The sequence below is a fragment of the Tinamus guttatus genome, unplaced genomic scaffold (assembly GCF_059628265.1).
Source record: "Tinamus guttatus ecotype Peru unplaced genomic scaffold, ASM5962826v1 Tinamus_guttatus_pri_ptg000202l, whole genome shotgun sequence".
In the NCBI taxonomy this organism is placed as follows: Eukaryota; Metazoa; Chordata; class Aves; order Tinamiformes; family Tinamidae; genus Tinamus; species Tinamus guttatus.
Genome location: NW_028288736.1, coordinates 2,041,306 through 2,054,934, shown reverse-complemented (window position 1 = coordinate 2,054,934; position 13,629 = coordinate 2,041,306). Strand labels below are relative to the sequence as shown.

Genomic DNA, 13,629 nt, shown 5'->3' with positions numbered 1-13,629 from the left:
GTGCTCACATCGACTGCTTTGCTCCTGCCGTGCAGAAGCCACCTTCGCAGTGGCGCTCGGCGCAGAGCGCTCGGTGCACACCCTGTTCACCTGCACCGCAGAAGGAGACTTCAGGCCCGCCTGCACTGTCACCGGAAGAGACTGAGCGCGGACACCGCTACAGACCAGCAAGCCCCTCCACCCCTAGAGCCCTGCGCCAGCCCCGCGGTGTCACGACGCTGACGGGCGGGCAGACCAAAATGCCACCAAGGCACAACCCGTGTCGCCCCCGAGGCCGCTGCCGCTCAGCACTTCCAGCCTGCCCTGCTGCATCTCTAGGGCAGTCTGGAGGAAGGACCTGGCAGGGGCGCTGCTTCATTTTCAAAACCGCCAAGGTGATGTGGTATCCTACATCCCGAATCTAAAGAAGCTGCTCCTAAATGTCCATATTTGCTTTCACAAATGACGGGCTGGCTCCTAAATGAATTTCTGATGGCCCTTCCTGCAAGTTTATTATCCTCACAAGCACGTGGTGCTTCACAGACAAAATAAGAGAGCTCTTCACTCTCAGAGGCTTAAAAATTAATGAAGCAACATGATGAGAGATGTGTTCAAACTCTGGGGATGGGGTGAGCAAAAGGCCAATGCCTATGTTTCAGTGGGAGGCTCAATGCAGAAGACACTGACATGTTTATCTTTAGGATGCCACCTCTAGGATGACATTTTTGTGTCTTTTTTTTTTTTTTCGCCCCAAGCACACACACAGCGATAGAAAATATCTGGTCACCATAACTCTGCAATAGCATGTGCTATTCTTCCTTGGGGCTCCATACTTGGATTTTCAGGGAGCCAAAGCTCTGTGACTCTGCAGCAAACGGGCCTTTCACTCCGAAAGGCCTGCGGGCCGCAGGAAGGCAGAGCCGCTGCTATCCCTTCTGCTGTGCCAAGGCCGCGCTCGGCCCTGCGCTCGGCACAGAGAGGCCTTGGGGAGCTGGAGCGGCCGCCTTGCCGGCCGGTTCACACAAACAAGCAGCAAAAAGCTGCTGGGCATCCTGGAATCGCTGAGAAGGTGGGCAGGATTTTAAAATCTGGAACTGGATTCTCAGCCTCACCGCAGCTGCTCCTATAAAGGGCGTCTCTGTGGCAGAGAGCAAGCCGCAGGCCCCTGCCCTGCTGTCCTTGCTGCGGGACACGGAGAGGGCAGGGCGGCTGCAGCGCCCGCTCCCCACCCTTCCCAGGCCGGCAGCAGGAGCGCAGGGAGCACAGAGGTGAATTGCATCCAGTTTTGGTTTCCATACATGTGTGCCCGCAGGGATGTGGCACCGACACTCCTTCTTCTCATCTTTTACATGAGATGAGGAGCTCAAGTCATGAGAGAAGCTTGCTGCACAACTAGGAGACAGCCCTGCCCAGAGCAAGGGCGCTTATGTGAATTATTAAAAGGCAAGCACGGATTAGTTGATTTTCTGCTCTCCTAAACTTATTTTCAGTTTTGACTGGAAAAAAAATGCATCAGAGAATAAATTTCTCTCAGTCAGCTGCACTTTCTGTTTTTTAACCACATAAAAGTTTCATGCAGCAAAAGGTTAAAAATAACTTACTGTATTACAATGCTTTTAAAACACAAAAACATTTATACTGGATGGGGGGAGGTTTGTAAAGGTATTTTTGAAGTCACATGTGAAGTACCAGCGCCCTTTAAAGAAAAGTCTGAATGACTTACACAGTGCTTTGTTCGTTAGGAAAGTTCATTGGCCAAAGCCGGCATATTCTGCAACCCCCTGCAAAGCAGCTTTGCGGAATAATCGATTCTATTTGAACGTCTTACTCAGGCGGCTGCTGCTGCCCCTGCGGTTACCCGCGAGAGCGGCTCCAGGCTCGCGAGGGTTAAGCGCGTCGGCTGCGGCGCTCCTGGGAAGCGAGCTGCCCAGAGCTGCCCGGAGGAGGCCAGGCCAAGCCAGGCCAGGCCGAGCGGCCGCGCGGGCAGCCAGGCCCGGCCCGGCGGCCCTGCCGCAGTCGGCGCCGCCGCGCAGCAAAACTTTGTGTGTGATTTTCGGCAAACCCCGCGTGACGTCACCTCGCCCAGATAATCCCGGCGCAGTCAGCACAGGCCTCCTGGCTCCCCATTGGCGAGCCCCTCGTCAGCAGACATCTGAAGATAATTATTATTGGCCAGGCAATTATAAGAGGAACCGCTGTCACAGAGACCTGGCGCGCTGCAGCAATGCCGGCCGCGGCGCCTCCAACGGCCACGGCGCTTCGGCTTTCCCGACCGCTCGCCCATGGCGGCTGCAAACCAGCCCTACGGCTCCGGGCGCACCTCAGCTCCGGGCTCCTTTCTGCCGCGTATGTGACCGAGCGGGGGGTTTCTGCAAAATAACAACAGCTTGCTTGCTCACTGCAAATAAAGGACTAGGGCGGCAATTCTTCAGGCAGCAATTGAGCTGAAATAAATAAATAATAAGCAAACAGAAGTCATCTGCAGATTATTTATTACATCCCTCTCCTCTCTTTCAAAAGTTTAGGAAGAGGTGCTGCCGGGACTTTGAGCTTGTAAATCATTTTACGCAATCATTTTAATGTTTGACTTAGCCCCGATCTGACTGAAATCACAACTCCCCCAACCCAAGCGTGGTAAGATCAGAGCAGTTCAGCATCTGCTCTTTCAAAAGGCAGCTCTCTGGGAGCACTCTGCTTAAATATTAACAGCCCTTGCCACAACGTGAAGTGCAAGGGGCTTCAGGACAGTGAGCGGAGATACACGTTCCTTAGGCTCCTCCAAGCACTTGTCCAGCAGCTCCGGAGCCTCAGGACCAGCATGCCGCCTCACTGCCTTTGCCACCGTACCCTCTGGCTTTCACTCTTTTCTCCATGAGAGGGAACCAGCCTGGGGGATGCAGCACCCAAGGGACGAGCACGGAGCCCAGCGCCCAGGGAAGCACAGACCCTCCCGGCCCTTAGGCGCCCAGGAACAGCCTATCCCTTTCCTTGGTGCCAAGGCTGCAGGCTCTGCCCAGCACCACGCGCTGGGCCCCCTCATGACGCCCCTGCAGGACAGGGGCCTTCCTAAAGAGAGGTGGGAACATGTGAGGCGGAACAAGGGGAGCTCACCCACTGCTACCGCTCCCGCTCCCTGCCAGGCTCTGCTGGTGCCACCTCAAAGCCTCCAAAGGCTTTCGGAGGCAGGTGGGGGGCCCCGCACCTCGTTCCAGCTCAGCTCCCAGTTGGCCAGCTCACGGCCCTCATGCGCCTGTCCTGAGTGCGCAGGACAGTCACTGAGCCCGTGGGCACGGTGCCCGGGGCAGCGGGGCAGCAGTGCAGGCCCGCATGGAACTGAAGTCCCCAGTTCAGTGACAGGGCCGCCCGCCGGCCAGGCTACCCATGGACTCTGCTGTCGAGCTTCACCAGCCTGAGGGCAAAGCAGCTATGATTAAAAGGGCCGGCCGCTGCTCGAATCAGCCCCAAAGGCAGAGGGTACCAAAGGGATTCGTGTCCTGCATGAAACCGGGCTCTGCTTTCATCTGAAAGCCAGGCTCTAAAGACACTACTCAAAGTCCCAAAGACAGGGTCAGTTCCTTAGAGCCACTTGATCCTACTCGATATTCTTCCGACTTCTTTTTGGCCTTGTAAGGTATCAAGAAATATTTCTGAGATGGAAGCAAAATAACAAACGCCACACCTATACAATTTGCTTACCTTCATGTTAGGATGACATGTTGCATCCCAATTTAAATGACTATTACAGACATTTTTTTGAAGCAATACTACCTACTCCATCTTCCTGTCAAAAAGAATGAGCAACCATGTTTATCCCTACAACACACTGTTTAACAACCTCATCTGAGGTCACTCTTACGTTAATGATGTTTACTTTAAGGTTATGCCTACAACGCCAAGGAGGCACTTACTGCCACTGATGACTAGGCAGACAAATTTGCTGTTATAATCCTGATATGAAACAGCAAGGCATTCCTGCACAGCCTGTGGCTGCTGAATTTTACTGGCTAAGCAGTCCCAAACGCTCACACTCCGGAAAGAGGAAGTGTTTCATGAAGTAAGTTAATTCCCTCCCTCATAATAAAAAAAACCTCAATTTAACCTGAAACTTGGGCAGATCTCCACTTTCAAGAGAAGCCTGCTATGACAGGGTACGCGGGGCACAACCTCCTCTCACTTCAGAAAAGCGTCTTGGGCCTTGAGCAGATTGCTCTTCCCCTCTGCCCTCCTGGGAATTGAATGCATTTGCTCATCTGGCCCCTTGAAGCAGATGCCGCTAGAGGGAAAGTGTGTTCACACACGTCATTCGGACTCTTTAGCTGCACAGTGAAAGCGCCAAATTGTGGGTCCCCTCCTCTGAAGCCAGGAAGTGGGAGCCTCATGTTGCTGGAGCCCGAGCAGGCTAACGTCTGTAGCAAACGAGAGAGGGAGGGAGATGCCAACAGTGCTACTTAGCACTGAGACAGCACCTGGCACCTTGAGGGCGCACTCCACATGTTACCTGCGCCATTAGGGCACCCTATTTCAGCATTGCTACCCCCACACAGTCTCTCTGCTGGGGAAACTGAGGCCTGCAAGAGGTTATGTAACTCTCCTCAAGGTCACACCACGAAGCACAGCAGAGCTGCAGGGAGGGCACAGGAGTCCTGGGTCCTCATCATGTCCTTAGCTCATTTCTCCACGCTGCGTCTCTCACGGGTTATTTGGTTAATATATATTCCCAGATACCACCCCCTCCATCCTCTTTTACTGGTTTGTCCTATTCTGATGCCAATTTTCTTCTGGAACATGAACAAAATGGGAAACATCCAACACTCCCAGCCCAAGAATATTTATGTGGTCTCACTGCTACTGAGACGAGAGCCACACAGAGCATCCTTCAAGGGCTAATGAGCTTGACTTGAGGAGAGCGGAGCCATACCAACACCTAAATGGTCATGTTAATAGTACTGCCCTCAAAACATGCAGAGGAGTCACTGGAGGAGCTTAGCGAGTCCCTGCTGGACACCAGGAAGGGCTTGCTGAGCTTTGCCAACTTACTCACCAAAGATCTAGCCCTCAGCCACTCCTGCCCTGCCATCAGCACAGGCAGGGTGTTGGGTGATGGGGAGGTCCTCACAAGGGGGCACAGATACAACATGGGCCCCCAGAGGGGCCACCAAGGTGAGAGGCGTCATGGACACAACTAGGGAGCGAGACTGCAGGAGCAGAGTGTGGGGCAAAGGTGGGCATGGGGGCTGAGCACGGCGGCCGCAGGGAGCGAGGCAGGGGCAGCAGGAGAAGGTGAAGGAGAGAGGAGGATGTCGGGCTGCCGGGCGCCAGGTGTGGCAGAGAGTGGCTCCCTGCCTGCAGCGTGGAGAGCACGGGCCCAACAGGTGGGGTGGGAGGGCAGAGGAGGTGCTGCCTGCGGCCGGGCTGAACCTGGCCAGGCCAGGCCACGCAGAGGTGTGTGTGTGTGTGTGTGCATGTGTGTGTGTGTCTATGTATGTGCACATGCATGTGTGTGTGTGTGCGCATGCATGTGTGTGTGTGCACGTGTGCGTATGTGTGTGTGCATGTGTGTGTGAGTGCGCGCATATGTATGTGTGTGCACGTGTGCATTGAATGTGTGTGTGTGTGTGTGTGTGCATGCGTCTGTGTGTGTGCATGTGTCTGTGTGTGCCCGAGCAAGAGAGCGGCAGCAGCGCCGAGCCCGGCACCCCCAGCCCGCCAAGTTAATCGCTGCACGGCTGCAAATGAAGTTTCCGCGGGCTCGGGGGGCAGGCGGGGGCGCGGGGCTCCGTTTCACACATACACAGACACGGCCACAACTTGTCCGCTCGGCCGCGGGCGGCGCGGGGCGGCCGGAGAGGCTGGGGGCAGCGGCAGGAGGAGGAGGAGGGGAGCGGGAGGAAGGGCCGGGGCAGCGCCAGGCACGTGCGCGGCGCCGCGCAAGGAGACGGGAAGGGCGCGGAGGGTCCCGCGCGCCCCCGGCGCGGGCAGCGCCTCGGCGGGCGCGCAGCGCGGCCCCGGATGGGCTCAGCGGCCGCGCGCGATGCGGAGCGGCGCGGAGAGGCGCGGAGCGGCGCGGGCGCCGCCCGAGCCGCCGCGGGCTCGCGCACTCACCAGTTCTCCTGCATCCACTGGATGGCTTCATTCTCGTTGAACTGCTTCTCGAATTCGTATTCTTGCAAAGTCAACACTGACATGTTCATTGGACCGGCCTCCGCGGGGGGGGGGGGCGGGGGGGATGGCTGCCTGCGCCTCCGCGCTGCCTGCGACCTGCCCGCCTCGTCCCTGCGCGCCCGAGCGCCCTCCGCTCGCCCTGCGCGCCTCAGCGGTAGCCCCGCTCTGGCATAGCTCCCTGGCCCGCTCGCCTTCTCCTCCCGTGCCTCGAGGTCTCCTCCTCTTCTGCATCCACCCTCAGAGGAAATGGAGGCGGCGCGGTCTTAGTGCCCGTCCCCGCGGCGCGGCGCGGCGCGGCGAAGCTCAGCCCCGCTCGCCTCGCCTCGCCTCGCCTCGCCGCGCCGCGCCGCGCCGCGGTGGCGCGGGGACACCGGCCCGCACCGGGGACACCCTGACACGGGGACACCCCGCAGCGGGGACGCCGGCCTGCACCGGGGACAGCCGACATGGGGACACCTCTGCCTGGCAGCTCCTGTCCCCAGCACCGCCCTCCCCCGCGCTGGGCACCTTGCACCACGGCTGCCTGCTCCCCGGCACCCCGACCACAAGCACCATGTGGGGCTGGACAAGCAATGCATGAACCCCTCGGCCCCCAACCAACCCGGCCCAGTCCCTTTTGGCATCTAACTCCAGCATGCACCTGCCGTGTCCCCGCCATCCCCGCGTGCCACCTGCCTGGCTCATGAGGGTGAGGGGCTGCTGCTGAGCTGCCTCTCAGAGCAGCCCGCCACCGGTGCCTGCCAGGCCCCCGGTGCACCCAGAGCCGTGTGCAGGCCCTGCGGGCCTGGGGACAGCACGGGGTGCCCTGCACACCATGTCGGACATCCGGTCTGGGGCACCGTCGCCTTGCTAGCTCTGCCCCCAGCTATGGCACACGGTAATCTTGTCTTCCAAGTCCGTGGCGCTCACACGCTGCCGTCTCAGTGGCATTCCCGCGACTCGGGCAGCACGTGAGGTGCTCACCTGACCGGGGTTTCAAGCAAAACACGCAGGATCCCACTGCTCACGCTGCAACTGCGAGGCAGCTCTCAATTATTTATTGCTACTGTTCCCGGACACCTCAACAGCTCCAGGTGCTCCAGGCCCTTCCTCAGAAGGGAGCACAGTCGGCACAGCCTGCACGGGGGCTCCCCGGGGCCGGAGCGGGCAGGAGGAGCGTGGTGTGCGGGAGGTGTCGCGGCTGCCCACGCCACAGGCCAGCGGCGCCACGTGGGATTGCCCAGCATTGTCAAGGGGCGCCCTGTATGCAGCGTGCGCTGCCCGTGCTCCCCGTGCCTGTGCACACGCCGAGGCAGCGCCTCCTCCAGGGCCATCCTGCCTGCGGGTATCTTCCGCGGAGAAGTTGCCCGGGACATAATGCGCGCCAGTGCATGGCAGGTGCCGAATGCTGAGGATGACCTCTAAAGAAGCAAATCTGGACCCCAGTACTGAGACATTATTAATGTATTCTGTAAATTCAATTCCATGGACGGCATGGAAGTGAATTTTTTCCCATCTTATAGCTGATGCAGAGAGATAGCAGCCCTTCTCTTAGCAAGCTTATAAACCACCTCATATAACCACGTGGGCTATCTTGATGAACAGGTCCAAAGGATTGGAAACTCCATTTTGGCCTTTTGCAAAACACTGTCCAATAACTCTTCAATCAAACATATTTCCTTTTCTCTTAGACATAAACACTGCCATGCTTCTACTTTTTTTTTGCCCCCCCCCCCCCCGCCTTTTGATTAAACCAAGCTACATACAGGCTCTTGTATTTGCTTACAAGGAAATATATACTTGCATGTTAACAGCGAGGGCTATTCCCCATAAGTTACTACACCAAATGAATTCAAGATACTAGAAATCTTATGTTTTTGGAAAGATTTCCCAATATCCTTTTTTTTGCAACCTCAATCTATTTTACATTAAAAACTTGGGTGGCCTAATGGCCTATCCCATTTCATGAATGGGTTGTAATTTATGGTTTGGGCTCCCCCGCAAAAGAAGAAAGGTGCTAAGAAAAAAATGCTCAGTATGCGAAGGTTTCCGGAAGGCACTTGATGGACAAAAAACTCTGAAGCGTCAGAACAGCCGGAGGGTTTGGGATACCTGCTGCCTTGCACTGCATACTTCCTAAGGACCATGCCAGAGCTGGCAGGGTGCACAGGATTAAGCGGAAGGTGATGAAATGCTATGGCAAGGACTCCTCTAGGCTCGGGCTGCCGCAGGCATCCCAAGGATGTTAACAGCTACTGTAGGATTTCCCCCTGGAGATAACCCCCCTGGGACCCGCGTTCAGAGCTCGGCCTAGAGCAACCGTGCAGGGCATTGTGCAGCAGTGAAAGCCTCAGCAGGACCTGACGATCAGCTGCAATAGTTTCAGGAAATGCAGGGACAGTCTCAAAATGCTAAACTCTACGGGGATTCCTATGTGCCTTAAAAACACAACGGGAACTTCTCTAGATTTTACAGAACCCACAGGACTTTTGCAGAGGTTAAACAATCTGCAACGAATCCTTCTTCCATTGCTATCCTAGCCCACAGGAGCAGCCGAGAATCCCCCCTGCCACATGGCTAGCTGGAAGGTTATACGTAAGCGCCCGCTCTTTTACAAAATCTACAGGGGTGCTGGAAGAGTGTGTAAGATCTCCGTGGCCCTGTGAGGCCGGCAGGCCCTGCTTATACACTGGTAGTTGCTTATATCGACTGTATTCAAGAACAATAAACAAAAATACCATTGTCTACTCTAAGGGGTTTGTGTAATGGTTTATGTAACCGTTAAAAAGTAACTTAATTCTCAGCTGTGTTCTCACAGAACACTGCTAACATGAAGTGAAAGTTGTAAATACCTTTTCCAAGAAAGGGTGTGGGCAGAAGAATAGGATTGCGAAAGAATAGGGTTCCAAATTCCTTCCAGGGTTCCAAATTCCTTGTCAAAAGACAAGGAATACAATCTTAATCAATCTTTCTATGCACATTCAAGTGCATATTTATGTATTTTTTTTCTATGGGATCCTTGTTTCCTGTGGTAAGTGGGTAGTTATTAAGCATTCTTTTCTATTCTACATATTAAATATGTTGCCTAAGACTTTATAGCATACATGCCAGCTAAATGCTACATTTTATACCAGTTAGACATTAATGTCATTTCTATTTTACCAAAAACCTTTTGGTTGAATAATACAAGCAGCTTAATTCAGGATTTACAAAGAACGGTCTAATCAGCCTGGGCACCTTACCATTATCATTCCTGTTATTAAGCAAACACTTTTTCCTCTCTGCGACAGTGCTAATTTACTACAAGAACCTTCAGTGTTTATTACTGTAAGGAGTAATTTTGAATTGTTTGTTGTGGTGATGTATAGCTCAATCCCGGCTCAACTCCTAGCAGCTGCTGCACAATGAGGAGCTCCATTGCTAACAAGTCAGCATAAGGCATAGTGAGTGACAAGGAGACGACATCGTGACTTAAACATAACATCAGTTACTAATGCAAACTAAAACCTGAAGGAGGTATGTGTATTTGAAAGCTGTTTTTTTTAGCTGTATCAATTAATGTATTGAAAGATTTTATCTCTGTCTGCAATTTTGCCTGAGAATAAAGCCACATGCAAAGAATGGAAGCCATGGAAAACTGGAGTTTCCTCTGTACCCCATAAGCTAGAAGGAATCAGATGGTGCCCTTGGGTAAGGTAGTGGTAGCTGGAATCAGAAATGAATAAAAGAAGCCTCTCTGGGACCACTGCTGCTCCTGATGGGCCCCAACAAAAAGTTTCAGCCTGTCCCAGGGCATAAAGAGAAATGGCCAAGGAATGGTTATGATCAAGCTCTGTCAAGCCAGGCCAGCAGATCAGGTAAGCCTGTGCTGCACTCGGGCACGGATGGCTGGGAAGCTGCTTGGACGGATGCGGAGAAAAGCCCATGCAAATCCTCTGGGCAAATTGTTTCACCAGGAAAGTACTGGCTCGTAGTAAATCACTGAGTGCTAATCAGACTTGAAAGTGTCATAAAGAGATGCAAAGCAAAATGATTGTGCCATCTTCCAGATGCACGGAATCACCCATATCTCAACATACTCTTATTGCACTCTGCTCCAATAGTGAACTAGGGCATAGTCTTGCATGATCACTCGCTTAGTAACACCTGTGTGCTCTGAAGCCGGGGGCACCTAAACTCGTTGCAATACTTTTAAGATGGCTCACATGCAGCAGATAAGGGGACAGGCAGGCGCAAACTGCCGCAGGAGCGGAGCAGCAGCGCGAGGGCAGCCCAGACCCATGCCTGCCCTCCTGGCTCTCGCTGCTCTGCCTCCGCCTGGGCAGATCAAAGCGCGTCACGCCTGTCAGTGGGGCGATTATACTGTTGTCACTTCACCTGAGTCCCTGCTGTCAAAACTTTCCTCACAGCCATGGTAAGCATGAGTCCTTTTCAGCTTGCACTAAAGCACTGGGCCACAGTGTTGTGGCAAATCTTTTGCGGTTGCAACACACGTGAGGTCTTGCACATAAAGCGCAGCCCAAGAGCAGGGTCTCCCTCACAGACCTCACAAAATCAAATGTCCCCTTCTTCCACAGACTAGTAGCAGTCCCAAGCATCTCCCAGATAGCATGCAGATGCAAAAGGTACCAATTTTTTGTTTGACATTATCTGCAAATATATCTGCAGTTTTGTGGAACGTTTCATGCCTACAAACAGGTAAGAGGACAACACTAACAGCTTTTCTTCTCTAGAATCTTGGATCTGATAATATCAGTATATTTTAGAGAAAATAAATGGATTTTCATTGCTAGGAGGCAACGAAAATAGTCTATCTTTAAGGGAAGAAGGTGAGACAGAGAAGTGAAAGGACAGACGTTCAAACCAGAGCTCCCTTTACTGAAGCAGCTCAGGCTGCACAGGGAAGTTAGGCTGAAAGCCCGTGGTAGAGACTGGGCTAAAAGTCACCTGTTATGGTGGCTGGTGCTGGGAATAGACTGATAATAAGCTGAATACAATGCTTCATGTGATTAATGCTCTTATTGTATGTGCATATTTATGGGTGCATAGGTGTGTATTCTGAGTGACGAGTGGGAAGAGATACAAAGATAGTGACAAGTGTGTGTGCAACACTTTCTCCCCGTACTTCTTCCAGTCTTTGACTTTCTTGAAAGCCTGTTTCTGCATATTCCATAATCTTCGAAAATGCCCAGAAAGCCGACAGGTACCTAGACGGAGGTGGCCACGCAGAGAGATACTGGCCCTTCTGCAAGGTCGTGGCGAGGTCCTTCCCCTTGCATTTGGAGCCTTTAGCACAGAGCCTGCCTGCCAGCCGCGATTAGGCAAGCGGAGCCACGCAGGCCTGGACTCTCCACTCGCTCCCGCTCTCTGCAGGTTTGGCTGCTTCCAGAGCCAGCGTGGCTGATCCTGCTCTCTCTCCTCAGCAAATCAGTTCACTCCCCTGCCCAAAAGGCTGCAACGCAATAGCGCGATTGCCAAATGCCCCGCAGACTCTATACCAGCTACGGCAGCTCTCATGGATGCAGATCCCGATCGCAGCACAGGTCTGGCGCCGTCCCAGGCGGGATGGCCCTGCTGAGCTCGGCAGCAACGGGATTTGGTGCAGTGCTCGCTGTCTGAGGCAGCGGAGCTGGTGCCAGTGTTTGGAAAATGCCTCTATCCCACTCGCTGCCCATTAGGAGACGAGAGTCACCACTTGGAATCCCCCGTCAGGAAAGCAACAACAGGATTAATTCCTGTTAATTATGACTAAACTATTACATTCATACTACTATTGATTATTAAGTTAAATGCAGACGCACTAGGCAAAGCCCATGTAGAAACTATGAAGATGAAGGGCAGGATTTCAGTCAGCAGTTGCGCGTGGCACTGACGAGATTGCCCAGGTATGTACAAAGGCTCACTGATTGCAAAGGGGAAAACGAAGCCTCACTCTTCAGCATGACAATGTCACATTTAACCACACAAACACTGATTACAGCCCATTTGAGGGATTTACCAAAAAAGTGATGCCAAAGCTGCTGCTTCAAAAATGAAAATGGGAAGTGATTGCTAAGCTTTTTCCCTGTTCTTTTGTTTCATCAGTTGAGCTGATACTGCACTCACTGATGAAGGGGGTACAAAAAACTGGGCCCGTCTTTATAGTCACCTCCTTTAAAACCTTTAGCTCTGTGTAGAAAAGTCAGTTGCTTTGTACTATCTGGAATCTGTGGCAAAAAAAAAAGGGTTTATAAGAGGACTTTATTTTTCAATTTAAGAGTTATGTGTACTTTAGACTACAAGGAAAAAAAAGTTGTACAGAAGAATAGTTATACAGGAAACCAGTTGCACAAAGTTTTAGAGAAACTGTTTTTAAAGTCACCTTTGTTTTTTAAAAATATCTTTGAGAATCTTCCAGATGACACAAGTATTTTTTAGCCTCAGAAGTCCTTTCTATTGGCATGAACAAGGTTCATGTTAACACCATGGTCAAGACATAAAGGGAGAAGAACAAATTAAAATGGGGATGAAACTGAAAGGATTGCTGTAGCAAGTCAGCAGGATCAAGAGCAAGATTTTGTTTCCAGTTGTGTAGTGAGCACGTTACTGTTTCAGAAGCATGGGGAAGGCGGTGGCGGGGCTATACCTCTTTTACCCAAACATAGTAATGTCACCCATCCTCCAGACAGATTCATCACTAGTCGTCTAAGGATCAACTCATGTTCAGAGACATGGGTGCCTCGCAGTGCCATTTGAGATGTCCTCTAGCATCCTGCTTCACTCCAGCAGTGGCGGCCCTAAACCCAGCCAGTCCTGAGGATACAACCTAAAACACCTCTTGCGGAAGGAGACACCACCATTTGGGCAACCTGTGGATCAAAGGCTGTTTACACTCTAGCCGAGGAGTCACGGGAATGACTCTTGTGGAGGTTACTAGTAGTCTGAAGGATGAATGCTATTTGGGGAGTGTTCCAAAACAGCAGGTCATCCTGCTCTCTGCGCTCCACCAATTGCCACACCGGCAGGCGAGGACTGCCTGGGTGGAGGGCAGAGCCACCCTGCTGCCCCAGAGGGGAGTTTCTGCTCCCTGCTCTCCCGTTGGCTCTGCCCTGCGTTGGCCTCCCCACCTCTGGACTCTCCTGACCCCTCACTGAGCTGATTCCGCTGGTGGGGAAGTCACCTCAGGAGGTAAAAAAAATAAAGGAAAGAAAAGCACAGAGTGAGTGAACAGCTCGGGTAGTGAATTGCATTGGCTGCCTGGTGGGCCAGGTCTGGCTCGTGGAGGGGATGAAGAGCAGTTCTAGCACCAGGACTGCAGCTGTAAGTTGTTTCCTGGGCCTAACATAGGATACAAATATACCTGTTTAAGTAAGACTGAATACAAAAAAAAAGAGTGACAAAATCTGTCAATATGTATGTTGAGTTTTGTTTGTTTGTTTTCCCAGTATTTTACCAGCTGCAGTCTTTCCAAGAAAATGAATTATCTTGCCACAGGAAGACAAAGAAATCTGCCACTGCCCTAGTTCCCAT

At 52.8% G+C, this 13,629-nt stretch overlaps 1 protein-coding gene across 1 annotated transcript in view; it reads right to left on the bottom strand.

The window, feature by feature from the left end:
* The window catches only part of ELOVL6 (ELOVL fatty acid elongase 6), a 65,272-nt gene extending 59,087 nt beyond the window's left edge, over positions 1–6,185 (bottom strand). Inside the window, exon 1 of the mRNA XM_088524025.1 lies at positions 6,082–6,185. Coding sequence (XP_088380151.1) covers positions 6,082–6,170 — 89 coding nt within the window. The 5' untranslated portion in view covers positions 6,171–6,185. The remainder of the gene's footprint in view (positions 1–6,081) is intronic.
* Positions 6,186–13,629: the final 7,444 nt, after the last annotated feature.